Source organism: Falco peregrinus, chromosome 9 (genome assembly GCF_023634155.1).
Source record: "Falco peregrinus isolate bFalPer1 chromosome 9, bFalPer1.pri, whole genome shotgun sequence".
In the NCBI taxonomy this organism is placed as follows: Eukaryota; Metazoa; Chordata; class Aves; order Falconiformes; family Falconidae; genus Falco; species Falco peregrinus.
The window spans coordinates 23,259,496-23,277,807 of NC_073729.1; the positions used below are offsets into that span (position 1 = coordinate 23,259,496).

The 18,312-nt window shown below is 60.8% G+C and overlaps 1 protein-coding gene across 1 annotated transcript; it reads left to right on the forward strand.

Moving 5' to 3' along the window:
* Positions 1-218: 218 nt before the first annotated feature.
* Positions 219-8,161, forward strand: PSMF1 (proteasome inhibitor subunit 1). The gene is made up of 7 exons (XM_055814505.1): positions 219-481; positions 1,388-1,540; positions 2,112-2,194; positions 2,867-3,052; positions 4,587-4,640; positions 6,668-6,826; positions 6,957-8,161. Exons 1-7 carry the CDS (start codon positions 353-355, stop codon positions 7,006-7,008), a joined length of 816 nt encoding a protein of 271 aa, XP_055670480.1. The 5' UTR covers positions 219-352; the 3' UTR covers positions 7,009-8,161.
* The last annotated feature ends 10,151 nt before the right edge of the window (positions 8,162-18,312 follow it).

Genomic DNA, 18,312 nt, shown 5'->3' on the forward strand with positions numbered 1-18,312 from the left:
GGCAGGGGCAGGGAAGGAGGGTCGGGCAGACCCTAACCCACAGGCTGGAGCGGGGCGGGTGTCCGGCCCCGCTCAGAGCTGCCAGCGGACAGAGACCCCTCGGCGAGGCCCCTCCCTCCCGCTGCGGACACACAGGACTTCCCGGGGGGAGAACTCCCGTTAGCCCCCGGGTCCCCCCGCGGCCAGAGTCCCCGGGCCCTGCGCAGGCGACGGGGCCCTCTAGTGAGGGGCGGCCCGGCCCCGCCCCGCCCCGCCGCTCCGCTGCCCGCCGCGGCCGCGCTCCGGTGCCCGGGCCCTGCTGGGCCGCTCCCCACCGGCCGGGCCGGCCGCGCCTGCTCCGTGCGCAGCGGCCATGGCGGGGCTGGAGCTGCTGTACGCCTGGGCGCGGGCCGCAGTCTCCCGCCCGCAGGACGCGCTCATCTGCGGCGTGCACTGGGAGCTGGTCCGGCACGGCTACCGCTGCCTCGGCGCGGGCGACCAGGTACGGGCCGGGCCGGGCTCCTGCGCCGCGGAGGCCGCGGCCGAGCCCCGGCCTTTCCTAGCGCCGCTTGCCGGCGCCGCTGGGCCGAGCGCGGCGCCCGCTGCCGGGCGGGGGAGGGGCCAGCCGGGTCGGTGCGGGGTCCGAGGGGCCCCAGTGCTGCTGGCGGGGGCTGCGGGGGTTCCCGGGGCAGGGGGCCAAGCGGGCGGTGGGGGGTGCCGGTACCAGGAGGGGCGCCAGTCAGGTGCTGGGGGGAGCTCGGTGCTGTGGGAGAGCCCCATGCCAAAACGGGGGTACCCAGTGCAGTGCTGGGGAAGAAATGGGGTGCTGGGGTGTCCCAGCGCTGGGGGGCCAGTCTGGTGCTGGACCCAGGGCTGAGGCAGGGGTCTGGTGGGGTGGGAGGGTGGCACAGTGCTGGGGGAGGTCCAGGACACTGCCTTGGCAGAGAAACCCCCCAGTACCGGGGGAGAGGACGGTGTGGGGCAGTGCCCCCCGGCAGCACCACTGTGGGGCCGGGACAGACAGGATGATGGCCTCCCTGCTGCCCCAGCAGCCTTGTCCTGTGCTGGGAAGCCAGGAGGTGCCAGGCAGGGAAGAGCGTCATCCCCCAGTCTGGGTCTTCGTTGCCTGGTCCTGCTCAGCAGTGGGTGGCTGTGTCCCTCCTGTGCTGGCACAGGGACAGGGTGGGAGGCTGGCAAGCAGGCAGGGCCAGCCTTTAGGAAATAAAGCCCTGCTTCTGCAGTCAAAACCTGGAAGGCGCTGAGAGATTCCCTCCTGGAGACCTAGATCCACTCCCAGAGACCTAGATCCCCTCCTGGATCGCTCTGTGCAGCCAAGACAGGTCCCTACAGCCCTGCCGTGTGCTGAGCTCGTGGGCAGGGTCTCAGCAGTACATCTGTTCTGTTGTAGCCAGGTCCTGATGAAAGGAAGTCAGAGCTGCTGCCTGCCGGCTGGGAAGCCAACAAGGAGGTATACACACTGCGCTACAAGTCCGTGGATGATGCCCGTGAGCTGCTGCTGAAGGCCATCATGGTGGAAGACAGTATGATCCTCAACATCATGGTGAGTGCCCACACTGGTTCTGGTGGGTTTGGGGTCCTTTGGGAGCAGTGGCTGCGAAGAACAGCAGGGCCCATTTCTTAAATTTTTGCTGTTACTTGTTCTACGTTGCAGCGGTGTTTGTCCCTCAGGATGGGGCAGACCCAGGGAGTGTTAGGGACTGCCTGTGCAGCAGAAGATGTGGCCCAGCCTGAAACTGGTCAAACACTGGCTGCATCAGGGGAGTGATGCAGTTTGCCTTGCCACACTCTGGCCCAGGAGTTGTCCCATTTCTGTCCCTTTCCCAGCTAAGGAATTTTCCGCAGATCTCCTGCTGTCCCAAGCAAGCACCTGCCCAGGGTGGTTTTGCTCAGTCTTTCACCCTTTGCAGCCCAGACTGGGGGAGGGAGCAGGGAGAGCCTCGCTGTACGCTGGAGTTTGCTCCTGGAGATTCGGGCACAGCACAGGGACATAGCAGGAAGCAAGTGAGCCCGTTCCTTGTGTCCCAAGCCCCCAGCTCTGCTTATACCTGCTCCTTCCCCCATTCCCAGCTCTGCCAGGCTGCTGATTCCATGCTCTACTTATCTTTTGCTAGGATTGCAGTTCTCAGAAGGTAGCAGATGTGACCTTGGCAGTGGCGGACTATGTCAATCCAGAGCACCTGGATGATTTCCACAGGTAATCTCAGTTGTCTGGTATATTCTGTCCGACCAGTGTGGGGAGGGGGGCAGAGACCAGGTTAGGAGGAACCTGGAGGACTTTCCTCCATAGTACAAACCCAAGGGCAGACCAGCCAGCCCTGAAATGCAGCCAGAGCTCCCTCCCCTGCTGCCTCCTGCACTGCTGGCAGGCAAGGGAGATTTAGGGGATAGTGGGACCATGGGTCAGAGCCCAGGGGAGAGCCACCCCACCTGGGAACAGGCCAGGCCACCTTGGCACTATTTATTTGAAGAGCACTGCCTCACTGCCTGCCTGTCTGTGCTGGGTGGACACTGTTCAGTGGTGCTACAGCTTCAACTGTGTCCCACACGCCCTGTGGCCTTGCTGAAGACCAGTGCCATGTGCTGTGCTTTCCTCCAGTGCAAACTGGTCAATATGTGGCCACAGCACAAAAGGGAGTCCCCTGGGCTGGGTGGCCCTTCGCCATCTTAAATGGGGTGAGGGCTTTGGTGCCACTGTGTGCTGTTACCCTTTTCTGTCCCCTCTCTGCTGCCGACTGGGGATGCATTTTGTGCCAGAGATGCTTTGAGCTTGTCTGTCCCCTCACCACCCCTCTCGCAGCCTGTCCAGCACCTCATGCCCAGGTGCTGTGGTCTCCCCAGCCCACCACCTTGCCTCTCCTCCTTGCAGGGTGTACAAGAACACTGAGGAGCTGAGAACAAGGATTGCTTCAGGCATCATTGCTCCCCTTGGGGCCCCCACAGAAAAGGCCAAAAAGGAACCTGAGGCTAAGAAGAAGGATCCTGAGTTGCACCAGGATGACGACCCCCTCAGAGTCCCTCACCACCACCCAGCAGGGACAAGAGCACCGTCCTGGTGAGTAAAGGGTGGGTGGCTGCTGATGGTCCATTAGACAAGACATGGTCCTGGCACAGCTCTGCAGGTTACACCTCTGGTCTCCCATCTGGCACGCGTGGGATGGGGAGTGATGAGGATCCAAACCCTCCCCAGCCAGTTTCAGCCTCATTGACTGAATGCTTGGGTTTGATTTAGGTTGCTCGCTGAGGGGTGGCCTGTTCTGGAGCTGTGTGTTGGTTTTACCCTCCTTTGGCGTTGCTGGGGGTGTAGCTGGAGACCTACAGACCCAGGAAGCTCTGAGGGCAGCATGCAGGGCTGGGGGGAAGGTGTGAGGTGGAAGGAGGGGAGGCCCTGCTCTGTGCTGGCTGGGGGACTGGGCAGAGCAGGGATGGCAGTGGGAAGGACGATGCCATTGTGGGGCCAAGCAGGCTTCAGGAGGGACAGCAGAGTGCTGGGTGTCAGTTCATGCTGTGGGCTCTAGAAGAGCCGTGGGGTCAGTGCTCATGGCAGAGGGGAGAGGGTGTGTGGGGGGTGCAGAGCTCTGCCTTCACTTGGCGTGGAGCCAGGGCTGCCTCTTAAGCTTCCTGCCTGCTGTGGGAGGTAGAGCTGCCCTCCCAGGAAGGTGCACCCAGCTGGGGCTTGGGGCAAGGCACAGGAGGTGTGAGGGAGAACAGAGACCTCTTCTTGCTCTCCTTACCCCGCTTTCCCTTTGAAACCCTTTGCTGGCAAAGGTGGGGAGAAGGGAAACATGGCACCTGCTTCACCATCCCTCCCTGGCCCTTCTGTGCCCAGCCATCCCTTGTATGTGGCAGGCAGGGTCCCCCCCACACCCCAAGCTGTAATCCCCTTTGGTTGGAAGTCAGAGACACTGCAGTGGCTGTGCCATCTCTTGAGGACCGGCTGTGGCTTCTGCCTTGCGTGTCACCTCTTGTTTCTTTAACCCCACTGCTGTCTGCTGGCGCTCAGGGTGCGAGATGCTCCTTGGGGAGGCCTGGGCAGACAGGCTGGAGCTGGGCAAGGCTCTGAAACCATGTTATTGGCACATATTGTTGGCAAGGAGATGTGACAGCTGGCTGCAGGCTCACCGCCCCACTGTCCTTGCACTCCTGGAAGCAGGACTGTCATTGTGTCTCTGGCTGTGACGTGCTGGAAAGCCTGGCCTAGCCCGGCAGCGCTCAGGGAGCCCCTGGCATGGAAACTCCCAGTGTCCACAGACAGCTCGGCCCAGAGCAGTAGGAACAGCAGGGCCCCCTTCATCTCAGCAGGCTTCCCGCAAGCCTGCCATGCGCACCGGTGTCCACACCCAGCTGCACCCTGGAGCAGGGAATTCTGTGTCCTACGCACGGGATAGCTCCCAACGCCCGCCTGTTCACACAGGGTCCTGCAGGTCCCAGGGCCCTTTGGGTGCTGCAGTGCTTGCCATGGGAGAGCACCCATGAGCACAGCAGCGGCAGTCATGGTGGCTGCACTGCCCTGCCTGGTGCTCACTGCTGCTCGCTCCACACAGCCGGTCTCCCCTTCACTGAACGTCTCGCTGTGTTCTGTGTTTCAGGCCTTCCCCCTTGAGCCCCTTTGCTGTTGGTGGGGAAGACCTGGACCCTTTTGGGTGAGTATGGCTGGGAGAGGTCATGCTTTTTGTGCCCAGGGAGCATCCCCTGCTCTGCCCTTGGGGTGGAGGGCATGGCTGGAGGCCTCTGGAGTAGCTGGAATCCTCCTGGCTCAGGCGTCCGGTGAAGTGTCTCTGAGTGCGGATGAGGATGGGACAGTTGCTCAGTGCAAATTACAAGGGACCAATTGACAGTTGCTAAACCTCAATATGGTTCTAATATCGTAATAAGATCCCGTCTCTTGCATAGATGATAGGTTGCAATCTGTGTCTGTTTAATAATCAGCTTGTATTCATTTAACATGCAGTAATTCCTTCAGTAAATCAAAGCTGAATACATCGTTAAGTGAATGTAAGCCTCTAATTTAAAATGTTACCAGCTGCTGTGTCTAGAGCCCAGCAGCCTGGAGAAGGGGAGGCTTAAACCCGAGTCCACAGATTCTCGAGTCCTGGTTTTGAGCCTCCCGGCTGTCTGAGGCACTCCAGAGGAAGGTGGGCAGAAGCAGGCTGGCTGGGGGACTGATCTTCACAGATACATCTCTCACTCTTCGGTTTGGTCAGGCAAGGAGAACCTGTCATCTTCCATTCCAGTTAAAAGCACATAGTCAGACAAAAACCAGCTCTTAAGAGTTGTTGCAGAGCATCCTGCAGCCCAGGGGAGTCCTCTTTAGAACCACTTTCCTGTGGGGATGGCATTTTTTCCCCTCTTGCAAGACTTGGTTCTCCATGGGTTTGGCTAGAAAAGGACCAGCTACCTCCTGCCCGGCTGGAAGGAGAGGCCTGGAGCCTGTGTGGCTGGAAGGAAACCTGATAGCACAAGGAGAGGGGGTTCAGCTGGGGGGCTGTCCCCATGTTTCTCTCACTGCCTCCAGCCCTTCATCAGAAGTTTCTCTGTAAATGACAAATAAAGGTTGTAAATGGAAGCAGATTTGTGCACTGACACCTGCCAGCGCTGAGGCTGGAGACCCAGACTCCCAGGCATATGCTCATGGGGCCCGGCTGTCTTGGGGCACTTTGGGCAGCCGGCCTGGCGTAATGGAACTCATTAGCACGGTTGTTAATGACTTGTATGACGGGAGCAGTGTCCAGAGGCTCCAGCCGAGTTTGCACAAAGCCGACCATGAGGAATGGCACTCACAGCATGGGGCAGCTCCGAGGAGCCACCGTGGTCAGCAAATGACTTCCAGGCAGTTCTTTGGAAAGGCTGGCAGGAGCCCTGGCCTGGTCCACGAGTTCTTGCGACACTGCGCAGGGCAGGGCATTCTGCTTACCCGGGAGAGCGGGGACAGGAGTATGAGCCGGCAGCGAGGGCCAGCGGGTCTGATGCCACAGGGGACGGTCAGCAGCCCCCTGGGACTTACCAGCCATTGCTGATGCCCTAAATGGCTCCTTGTAGGAACTGGGGGAAGAGGGAAGCTGCCTCTCTGCTGCTCCGAGTCTCTGTTTTGGCGTTGGCTCAGAGGAAGGCAGGTGGGTGAGAGCTGTTGTGTCCCTGTGCCTGTCTCCAGCTAGGCTTTGGGGGATGCTGGCACTGCGGTGCCCAAGACCTGGGTATTTGCTGGTGCCGTGGCTTGGGCATATACTCTGCAGCCATAAGACTCCCACCTTAGCATGATGATGAGCCATGATTCGCATGCTGCCCCAGACCTTGTGTTGCGGCGTAATGCGGGCAGGTTTGCAGGGCTGTGTAAGCCTGGGCAGGAGCAGGATGTGGTGCATTTGGGTTCCTTCCTGCTGCAGCCAGCAGCCTCCACAGGACAAGGATGAGATGTGCCTCAGCACTCTTACACGTGCACATGTACACACATGAAGGGCTCTCTGTCTTTCTGCCATGGGCTTGCCTCACTGGCTTGTCCTGGCCCGTCTTGCAGTGGGTTAGGGGTGCTTTCCTCCCACAGGCCATGTGTCTGCTTAGCCCCACGTTCAGATGTTCAGAATTCCTGCAGCAGAGGTTTGGCACAGGGACGTGCTTTGCTTCTCTCTCACTGGTGCCAGTCTCATCTCCTTCTCTGCCTTTCTCTCCCCAGAGGTCGGACTGGGGGAATGATCGTGGATCCTCTCCGGTCTGGCTTCCCACAGCCTGGCATTGACCCATCGTCAGGCATCCCTGGCCGGCTTCCCCCGGGAGCAGTTCCACCAGGTGCCAGATTCGACCCCTTTGGCCCGTTAGGGGCTGGTAGATCCGGGTAGGTACTTGGCCATGCCTGGTATCCCCAGCCTGCTCTCTGGGCTGCCCCTGGAGCTCTTGGCTCATTCCTGTTGCTGTGGGACTGAGCTCTCGCTCCTGGTTTGACTCTGCTTTGAATTTTTTTCCAGGCCAGATCCTGACCACCTTCCCCCTCCAGGCTATGACGACATGTTCATGTGAGGAGTTACCGCATGGCTTCTCATGGCTGGGGCCAGAGCAGTCTCCTGGGAAGCAGGGGCACTTTCCCCTCTTTGCTCTCCATTCGGTGGACTTGGATCTTTTCAGCAGCATTTTTCTTCTCCCCATTTGGGACCATGTTCATGTCAGACCAGCTATAAAGGTTGCCCTGTGTGCAGAACAGAAGAGGAGGCAGCAGGTCCATTTCTTTCCATGTTCCTCTGAGGGTGCCTGACCGTTTGCACCCAACTGAAGTGGTGCTGCCCTGCGTGAGGTGGCGGCGTGGAGTGTGGCGTGGTGCTCTGAGAACAGCCTGGGTGCTGTGGGGTTTCCTCCTCTGGTTCTCCGGGGTGGCACCGCTTTTGCTGCTGGGGTTACGCAAGTGGTCGGTGCTGAGGAGGGAGCTGGCATCTTGCTGCTCCTGTGCTGGGAAGCTACAGTTGCCTCACTGAAGGTGACAGCTGGAGTGGGCTCCCCATGCAGAGATGGTTTCTGTCTTGCTCTTTATCCAAGCAAGGGGCTGATCAACATGAAGGGCTAGAAAGCCTGACCCATGGAGTCTCTATGGGCTGACCCCCAGCAGCGGCCTCAGATCAGCTTCCGCATGGCTGTGCCCGCTGGCTTTAAAGAGCACCACCAGCAAAGCCTTTAATGTACATGAGAAAAGACATAGATTGAATTCCTAGCCCCACCTTGCCCCATCTCTCCCCTGAAGCCCTGGTGGTTTTCATTCCCAGGGTGCACACGACGCCCCGCAGGGCTGCCTGTGAGGCTGGAGTCGGAGGGAGGGTGCTGGGTGCCTGCATGACCTGCTGAGCCCAGCACGGAGCTTGGGCCTTGCTGGGGATGCGCACAGAGGCCTCGCTCACCTGTGGGATTTGCTTTGCAGAAGAGGTTTACAGAACATGTTTCCGTGTCATCAGTCCTGTTGCGTGAGGCTGGTGTGGCGCTGGCTGTCCTCTGCCAGACAGCTCGGGGAGAGTGGAGATCCGTGTGGCTCAGGCTCCTGAGCTCTTTCTGGAAATCTCCTCCCTTCCCCAGTTAATTTGAGGACTGCAGCTCATCTCTCCTGTCAGGGGTTCATGCTATGTTTTTATTCTCGTGGTTTGATTTCTTGGAAGGATGTTCATGAGATTGAAATAAAAACCTGACAACAGTGTTGTTTTGGTGGCCCCCCCTGCTCCCCTGCCCCAACCACAGCCCCCTTTTCCCCATCATGAGAAGGGAAGCCCCGGAGCTCTGCACAGGCTGCGCCTGTCCTCCCCCAGGCACAGGATTCACACTGGGAACCGGCTTTGTACCTTCCTCTGAGCAGTGGCGGTTTTCTGAGACTATGTGACTGTGTTAAGAAAATTAAGTGGAGAACAGCCCAGCCTTGGCTCTGGCTGCGCTCCTTGCGGTAATTGGCTCTCCGGGGTATTGAATGCTGTCGGTACACTGCATACAACTGTGCTGGCATAAATAAAAAGGGGGAAGTGATCCCCCTGTCTCTCTCTTGTCCCCAAAGGCTTTTTCCTTTTAAAACCCCTTTGCCTACAAATGTAGCTAATAAAGCTGCGTTACGATGCGTACAACCCTGGGCTGTGTACAGGTGGGAGCAGGGAGGACTGGCTGTAGAAATTCAGCACTGGGGGCAGCTGGAGCATCCCCTGCATCTCCCTAGGGCCTGCACATCAGCCTCATGTTCGCAGGAGCTGGTTTCGAGCCCAGACCTAGTGGGGGTGCATCATCCCCCCCTGCACATCCCTGGGGGTTTTGATGGGCAGTCCCACCTGCAGACCCACAGATGGGCAGTGGGCAACACCTGTGACCACAGCAGACAGTGGCTGCGCTTGCAGCATGGGTGGGATGGGGAGAGAGGCCCAGGGCTTGGGGAGACCATCGCTTAGGCTCATCCCCTCCAGCTCCTGGGGCAGCCTGAGCCCATCCACAGCTTTGCCCCAGGAGAAAGGAGCCCCCGGCTTTGCCTCGTGGGGTTGAGAGACACTGGGTGCTTGGGGAGAGGGAGCAGCTCTGGCCTTATCAGAGGGGCCCCTCTGCGGGAGGCGGCTGCTTTCTGCGCCTGAATTAATCATGTTCTGCAACCTTTCAGGAGAGAGAGACGCAGCCGGCTTTGATGGGGCTAATTAAAGCGAGCCAGCGCTGGGGGAGGCTGCGTCGGGTCCTGATAAACAATCTTTTGTCTGCAGCATTCAACCCCAGCGGGTTCATGGAGCTGTGCAGCTGTGGGACCAGGTGGGAAGGGAAAGGGGTTTCAAGGAGGGCAAGTGCCCGGCATCGAGCCGTGCCCACTGCAGGCCCCGTGCCTGAGCTTTCGGGCTCCCAGAGCTGTGCCATCCACTCTTCAGAGGGGGTAGGTAAAAGGAGGTGAGGATCCTCCTCTCCAGGTCAGAGGATGGTGGGGACAGGAGACTGTCTCTGTGGCTGGCTCCGCTCACACCAAAGGGCCACCGCAGAGCTGCTCGGAGTGTGATAGAGGTGGCTCCCGGGGATCAGGGATCCCAAGCATATTCCTTGCTCCATCCGCAGGGCTGGTGGCCAGGCAGCATCCCCATTCCCCGAGCACAGCTGAGAGGCAGCCTCCCCTGCTGTGGACTTGGACCCACATTGAGCACAGCGGCTGCAAGGGCTAGGGCTCCTTCCAGCAGGACGGGACAATCCAGGGCCCCGGCTGTGTGTCCCAGGCATGGCTGCTGCTAACCTAAGTGACGGCGAGCATTAACATGCAAGGGAGCACAGCAAGCACACTTCGGGTTAATTTGGGGGGGGGGCCCCCGTGAAGGTCGGCAGGGGCTGGTGTGTGTGATCTTGGCACAGGCACAGCCCTCCCTCCTCCCGCAGCACCGGCGAGGCGCTTCCACATCACGAAAGATGTTGGATTATTGGTAATGGCTTGAGATCCCCGGAGAGCCTTTCAGGCCATCTGCCAGCCCGCCCAGCCCAGCAGCACCTGTCCCACACGGTCCCAAAGGCAGAGCCCCCAGCACTGCTAATTACCCTGCAGACGATGTTCTGCCCCTGGGATCCTGTGTACCAGGAACTCGTGTGTATCACACAGATGAGAAGACAAAGCAGCCCCCCTTGTACGGGGCTGGGAAAGGCCTACTGGGCCCTTCCCTTTTGCTTGCTCCTGGCACAAGCAGAGACACCCACAAAGCCCTGGAGCTGGGGGACTGGAGACCCCTGTGCTGAGCAGGGGGACAAGGACACTGCCATCTGCCTGACTTTGCACCAAACTCCATGGCCTGCTGCAGTGGCATTGTTGGGGGGAGCCAGTATCGCACCTGGCCCGGTGCCGCGCACTATGCCTGCACTGCCCATCCCCGTGGTGTCAGGGCGACCTGCTTGGGGTGCAGCTGTGCAGGACCAGGCAGCTGCTGTTGCCCACAGCTTTGCAGGAAGGCAGCAGGGCTGGGGCTGGTGCCCACTGCCACCTTCATCAGAGCCCTTCCCCTTGCACTGGCTGCCACGGGCATCCCCCACGCCTCCCCGGTGCCCATCCCATACCTCCTGCCACCTCCGGAAAAACCGGCTTCTCCCATGGAAGCTGGAGAAGATCCAGAAATGGTACATCGGGTGAAATGCTCTCCCATCGGGCTGGTTTTGCTGCACTTCCAGGGGCTGGGTGGGGAACTTCTGAAGTGTCTCAAAGCTGCCTCTGACCCCAGCAGCACCTAATTCCTGTGGGGGGTGAAGGCCCAGGGCCCCCTGTGCTGAGGGGCCAGCCACCCTCATCCCACCCGGGCTGCACAGCACCAGCCTGCCTTTCCCAGCCAGATTTTTCTCACCACCCAGGAATATTTTTGAGTGTTTCCTAAATACATCCCTGCACGTTACCCATCACAGGGTGCCTCAAGCTGGCTGCGCTGCTCTTGCACCCGCCGGGCGTGATGAAGGGGGTGGCCAGGCCAAGCCGGGGAGGAAGCGGGGGGCAGCCGGGGCAGAGCGGCTCCAGGGCTGCAGGCAGCTCTGGGTCCCCCCACTGCAGTCACCCTCCGCTCAGCCCTGGGGGTCTCTGTATGAAATCACTTCCCAGTCCTGGAGCTCTTGATGGATGAGCTTCTTTAATGGCACTCCTTCCTCAACACAGTTTGTTCACCTTAAATATATACATATATATATATCAACCAAGGGGCTTTTGCCCCAGCCCTGCCAGTCCTGGAGAGACAGCCCAGCAACACACTGACAAAGCAACGACAGCCCCTTCCTACAGAGTCCCTTGAGCAGCCTCACGCTCTAATCCACGGGAGTATTTCTTGTGCTCACATAAAGCAGGTGTTCAGCAGATGTCACCTCCAAGCAGGCTCAGCCTTTCGTCCTACAGAGACACCTTCCATCTTATTTAAACTGACAAAAATTGATGAGGATGATTTCTCCATCTAATGGGTTTATTTTCTAATCCCGGCTCACAGGGCTGGTGCTGAGAACTGCGGGAGGGACTCCAGCCTAGCCCAGGGCCTTCCTGCGAACAGCCAGGGCTCCCATGGCAGACCCTGCCTGACAGCCTTCCTCCCCTTCCTCCCCTTCTTTCTGCAGTGTGCCCCCTGCCTCCCCCAGCCCAGGTTCAGCCCCTCTGTGACAGCCACGATGGCATTTACTCCCCCTGCCCTGCTTGGGCCTTTCATTTGACCTTGCAACTCTGCTCGAGGCCATCTCCCCGGGGGCCATGGGGGGGGGGGAGGCAGTGTTGGTTTGGGGGACAGCAGAGCACAGCCACCCATTTCACCCCAAGCGTGGTTTAATCCCAGGGAAGGGTGCCTGGCCACCAGGGCTGCAGGTGTGAGGCCATTCGAGGTTGTTTCCTAGGACCCTACAATAAATACAGAGCGTGGATGAGTGACGCAGTGACAGCAAGAGGGATGTGTGGCCCTTTGCAGCAGGAGGAATCATCGGTGAGCCATTAAAAACAAAAACACAGGGCAGAGGAAGCCAAGCCACCACCAGCATCCGAGAAGGACACTGGAAGCCCTGAAATAAAACCTGACCCAGGCAATCGCACCACATGTAAAATGGTTTTCCTCTTGTGTTGGGCTTTCTGGAGAGATTTGTCTCCACCTGGAAATGTTTGAAGTAAGTAATTTATGGGATGGATTGAAAGCCGGTGGCAGTTCATGACAAACACCACCTTTTGTGGGTCTGCATTTTCCTATGGGATAATTATTTCCCTTTCTCAGCATCCTGCTCATACCAATTCTTCTTACCACAGAACACTGTGCTTTAATGATACTTCATGTTTAATTCCCAAGATGCAATTTTACCTTCACGCCGCAGACAATGGCCCTTGCAATCAGCACAAAGGCTCACGCGCGGGCACCCCGGCGGGCAGAGCTGCCTGCCTGACGTGGGAACAGACGAACCACATCGTTTTGAGGCATTGGGAATTATCCTCTCTCCTCTGGACAGAGCACCATGATTTTTGAGGAGGCCATTCCGGGGTTGCTGGTGGGAGCGGGATGCTCAGCACAGTGTGAGTGTGTGTCCCAGCCTTCATCCTGCTCTCCAGAGTGGGGCTGGTGGAGTACAAGGGCTGGGAGGTGGCGGAGGGCTGGACCCTGCCGCACAGATGGTGGTCGTGCTTGCTGTCTCCTCCTCTTCTGCCCAGAATGGTGCAAGTGCCAACTCCATGCCACAGAGTTTTACAAGAAACTATTGCTAAAAAAGGTCACCGACAGCAGAAAATCAGAAGCTCCATCCCAAAGAGGAGCAGCCGGTCCCAAGCTCTGGCTGCTGGGAAGGAGCCGTGGCAGCAGCAGCGAGCTTGGCCTCATGTCCAGCCCAGCCTGCGACCGGCCGTGGCACAGAAATTCCATGGGTGTCTTGAAGGTGCCGTTGCCCCGGTGCTGATGGGAAGGACCCCATCCAGGAAGGTGCTGGGGTGACGAGCGGGGCATCCAAAGGCCACACTGCCCCAGCACCGGTGGTGGGGAACAGCCCCAGTGGGGCATCCCAAAGCTGCATCGTGCCAGTGCTGCCGGACAGGAGCCCCATCCAAGAAGGGTCCGGGAAGGTGAAGAAGGTGGCCGAAGGCTACCGGGCAGGCGTGGGCGAAGCCTCACTGGACGGCTTTGGCGCTGGGGTGCGGCGAGGGGAGCCCTGCTTCTGCCAGCGGTGTGGGGTCCCCAGGGCGTGCGGGGCTAGGAGCCCGGCCCCTCGGGGGGCTGGGGCGGGGGACTGAGCTGGCTCTCCAGCAGTGCCCGCGTCCCCTCAACCGACACCCTCCGCATCCGCAGGCGCACCGAACCGTAGGTTCCACCGGTGCGGCGGGCGGCCCGGGCGCGGCGGCGGGCGGCGGCGGCGGCCAGCAGCAGCGCGGCCAGCAGTAGCCCGCCCAGGGCCAGCAGTGCCAGCCCGGCCACGGTGCAGCGGTCGAGGCGAGCGCGAAGCCGCGCCGCCCGCGCCTCCAGCCGCTCCATCTGCCGCGCCGGCACCGCCGGGTCGGGACGCGCCGCCCGCGGCACGGCCCCCGCCAGCACCACCAGCGCCGCGCCGCTCAGCGCGCAGCCCAGCGCCAGCGCCAGCCCCGGGCCCGCCGGGCCGCCCCCGCCCGCCGCCGCCGCCGCCGCCGCCGCCTCGCCAGGGCTCCGCAGCTCCGCCGCCCGCGGGGACGCCATGGGGCCGCCGCCGGCCTGCGCGGCCAGAGGTGAGCGGCGGAGACGGACCGGGATGCTCCCCCTCCCCGAACCGGGTCCCCGAACCGGAATGCTCCCCCTCCCCAAACCGGGATGCTCCCCCTCCCCGAGCCGGAATGCTCCCCCTCCCCGAACCGGGCTGTCCCCCTCCCCGGAGCCGGGTCCCCGAACCGGGCTGCTCCCCCTCCCCGAACCAGGATCCTCCCCGGAGCCGGGTTCCCGAACCAGGCTGTCACCCTCCCCGGAGCCGAACCCCCAGCCCGTGCCGCCAATCCCCCTCGCCAGGTCCCCGAACCGGATTGCTCCTCCGCCCAGGATCTCGCTTACCCGAACCGGGCTGCCCCAGGGGCTGGTCCCCCGCACCAGGCTGGCCCCCTGCACCAGGCTGGCCCCCCCGCGCGGAGCCGGGCCCCCGAACCGGGCTGCTCCCGCTCCCTGGACCCGGCACCTGCCTCCCCGAACCAGATTGTCGTCCCCCCGTGTCTCCCCCTCCCCAAATCGGGCTGCCCCCACCCCCCGGGACCCGTGTCCCTGTGACCCTGTCGGGCTGCCCCTCCCGGACCCGCCTCCCCCGCCCGTGCCCCGCAGCGCACCCAGACCCCCGGCCCCCGCACCCAGCCTCTCCCCGCACCGAGCTGGGGCCGCGGTCCCCACGCTGCGCTCCGCTCCCGCTTCTCCGGTCTCACCTCGCTCTGCCCACCCCGCCGGTGCCCGCACCGACCCGCCCCCCCTCAACCTGCCACCGGGGCTGCCTACCCCCGCCGCGTCCCCGGTTCCCCGGGCCGGTGCCCGTGCAGCCGCGGCGGGCTGGGCGGGCTGTGGGTGCCCCGAGCTGCCGGCCCCGCGGGTGCACACACACACACGCACACACACGCACGCACACACACACACACACGTACAGCGGGCTGCCCCGGGGGGGCACACACATCACATGCCTGGTTGCACACCAGCACCTTCTGTGAACACCCCACCTGCAGGGGGGGGCCCTCCGTGCACCCCCGACAGCGCTGGGAGCTGCCGTGGGCACCCCGTGGGGGGATGCATGCGGAGGGGCACAGGTGGAGAGGGCAGACCACCACGGTGGGTTTTGCACAGGGAAGACTGTGGGTCATGCCTGGAGGATGTGCCCATGGGGTGCTGGCTGGGCACCCCATAACTGGCTGTCCCCGCTGGGGACCTGGGGTGGAGATGGGAACACTGGGATGGCATCCTGAGCCCTGCAGCCCTGAATGCAGCAGGGAGAGCTCCAGCCCAGTCGGTTGCCCACCGAGAACCCCTGCAAGGGCCAAGCCTGCCCCCAGATCCTGGGGAAACCTTCAGGGCTTGACCTGGGATTGGGCCAGGCACAGATGCTCCAGCCTGGGACAGAAGAGCCCACGGTGATGCTCACTGCCCAGAGCCATCCCCCCAGCCAGTCTGGGCCCCGCTGCCGTGGTCCCACCTCAGTCCTGTGGCACAGAGCCCCCTTTCACCCCCACCTCTCACCGCGCTATTTATTCCATTTTTCAGTGTACTGGTGTCAGTGCCTGCGCTCCGCTTTGCACTGACCTGAAACTGGATCCCGGCCTGAGCCCCGGCAGTGACCTGCTGGCAGCAGCGCGCTTTTAGCTTGTTTGTTAATGAGACGTGTGCTATTTCCACATTTGGAGCAGTGCCTGGAGATGGAGTTGTGGACGTAAATCCTGAGCGATAGCGGGTGGGCTGCTGAAAGCTGCCGGGAAGATATGTCCATCACATTGCCATTCCTTTCAGCACACTCACATGCCTCCAGCATCTTCACAAGTTCACCTGCGATCACGCTACATGATGCATCGATGCTGCTGCCAGTGCTGGGCGAGCTTGCAGTGCTGGGGCTGCAGGGATGTGTGGCCACTGCCCTGACCCCCCCATGCCCTACACCCTTTCGTGTGTCATCCCTGCCCCCTCGCAACGAGCCCTTCTGCAGCTGTGCTGGGCTCACTCAACCCATGGCGCTGGGGCATTTTCCTGCGTGGGGGCAGCAGATGGGAATCTCCTACCACCCATTTCATGACACAGGCAAGGACTTTCTCTGAAGTCTCTGTCAAATACAGCTAAAAGTGATCAAAAGGTTTCAGGGAGTTTAGGGGGGACGCAGGCACAAATAAAGAAGTGTGTTTGTATTTCTGAGGGAGCCAGGCTGAGGGCTGGACAGGCTCAGCACCCATCCAGGTGCTAGTGCTGGCACAGTCCCAGCAGGGCCAGCTTGGCTTGTGCCACTGCTGTTCAATGATGGGTGACAACGTTATCCTGCCTTGAACATCCCCCTCATTTAATGCTAAAGTTTCTGTTAAATATTAACCTCGATAGCCATTTTCTTGTGGGTTTTTTTAAATTTTCCTCCAAGGTGCCCTGGCAAGGTTTATTATTTTAATTATTGGTTTAGCTTGGCAAAATGGGTTTGCAGGTTCCCTGCTGTGATGCACTTACATCGCGGCTGATGCTGCCTGGCATCCTCATGGGTCACGTGGCACTACCTGAAAAGGGACCAACCCACAGTACCTCCAGTCCCTGAGCTGCAGCAGGGCCAGGGGCTGCAAGATGGGCTGGGGTCTTCCATCACCTTGTGCCATACCAAGGGCAAGGGTACCCATGATTTTATTATTTTTTAAGTTTGCAGTGGAGGTTGTGCATGCTGCGACCCACCTGCTTGCTGCTCCCGTCTCCTCTCATGGCGCTGTGTCGAAATGCAGAGGCTTCCCAGCACAGCGTCCCTGGGGACACATCCAGAAGTGGGCCGAGAAAGAAGCAGAATTAAAAATAAATGTAAGTGCATCCTGACACGTTAACCACATTTAGAGAGGCTTTAGTACCAACCCACTCAGCAGGAAGGCAGAATATGCTTGGAGACAAGTAGGTCACGGGACACAGATTGTCCCGAATCAGCAGAAAGAGATGGATCTGGAGCAGGCGGGTACATCCCTGTGGGCAGGCAGGAGCAGGGCTGGGTGGAGAGCATGGCAGAGCTGGGGAATGCTGCCTCTGGCATCACCAAATTCCCTAGGAAAAACAGAAACGCCACTGGCCTGCTCCTGTGCAGAGCCATGGTCAAGCCCTCTGTTTCACAGCACCCGAGCCCTGAGCTGACAAGGGACCCAGCAGTGCCCAGGGTGCCACGGCTGAGACCCCCGTGAGGCTGGGGATTTGGGGGGCAGAGGCAGAACCACTTGTGCTGTGGCTCTCTCCTGCCTTTGGACAGGGACAGGGACAAGCCCGCTAGCATGGAGGCAGCTGCTGTAGCAGTCAGGTCCATGCCACATCTGCCATGGGGTCAGGGCACCCGGGGGGGCTCCTCCTGCACCCCAATCCTGCAGAGATGCTTGAGGGGACACCTGCAATGGATGAGGTAGAGGGATGCATCCTGCATGCATTGCTGCTTTCAGTGTGCTGCCCCTGGGTCCCACCGCCTTTGCTGGATGGGAGCTGGCAAGATGGCCTCGGGCCTTTGAAGGGCTGCGGGGCGTGGGGTGGGCAGCCCAAGCCTTCCCCGGCTGATCCCGAGGAGGCAGAGCATGGGACTGGGAGCTGGCAAGGGCTGCTCTGCCCCCAGGGCACTGGCACTAAGGGAAGGGAGGAGAGATGGAGACAGCCAAGATTTATGCTGCCAGCGCAGGAGCAAAGAGAGGAGGGAGACAGCCAAGGTCAGAGGCAGCGCTGCCAAAATTCACAATGAATCTGCAGGAGCACTGGAGAGGAGAGCCTGAGGGCTTGGAAAGAAATGGAAAGAGGAGGGAGGGAGGGAGCCTGGGAGACGGAGCAGGGTGAGGGAGCAGGATGGCGCTGCCAGGAGTGGGAACATGCCACTGCTCAGCCAAAATAATTAAATGGGGATGAGAGGGACAGCGAACCTGAGCCCCAAGCCAGCAGAGAAGGACGGTGGGAGCAGGAACGGGAGGGAGCCAGCAGGGCTGTGGACATGGCTCTGTCCCTCCGGCCCCCTCCAGCATACCCCAGCACTGCACAGTTTTGGGGTGTGCACGGCTGCTGTGGCCGCCCGGTGCCCAACGGCAGTGCTGACCCTCATCCAGCCCAGCAGCGGAGGTGAAGTTTCATTCCTGCCTCCTTAGTATTCACAGCATCCCATGGCAGAGTGAATGCCTGCAGCCAGCACTGTTCAAGGTGACTTGGAGGTCAGGGGAAAATCAGCCGGGCAATCAATTTGCAAGCCAGCTGCTGGCACTGGCGGGGAGATCCAGCAGTGTGCAAGGACCAGAGGTGCCTGGTACATCGTGGCCTCCCCTCCTGGTACTGCTGGTCCCTGCACGCCATAGACATGGCACCCCAGTCCCCATGCACACGAGGATGCACTCGCAGTGCTGGGTGCCCTCAGGAGCTGTTGCCACCAGTGAGGCAGGCAGGGCTGGCTCTGCACCCCGGGGCTGGAAATCAGCTACGGCACTGGGAAGGGCTGGAGCCGGCACAGCCAGGCACCAGGGTAGGTCATTCTCCTCACTGCAGGGCACGGTGCGTCCAGGAAGTCTTGGTGCCCTTGCAGGGGTGGTGGACGGCTGCTTTGAAGCTCATGGGGCTCTCCTCCAGGTCCCCATTGAGGATGTGTCACTCCAAGGGTGTTTTATAGCAGAACCCCCTCTCCTTCCCCAAACAGCGATGTCTGAGCCTCAGCCCAGGGTAGCTATCTCTGCCCAAAGGCAGCCAGAGG

Bases quoted from the DNA above. Each gene is read 5' to 3' on its own strand.
- PSMF1 (XM_055814505.1), top strand. From the start codon at position 353: ATGGCGGGGCTGGAGCTGCTGTACGCCTGGGCGCGGGCCGCAGTCTCC. The intron at 2,195-2,866 runs GTAATCTCAGTT...TCCTCCTTGCAG, and splicing joins CACCTGGATGATTTCCACAG to GGTGTACAAGAACACTGAGG. The intron at 3,053-4,586 runs GTGAGTAAAGGG...TCTGTGTTTCAG, and splicing joins GGGACAAGAGCACCGTCCTG to GCCTTCCCCCTTGAGCCCCT.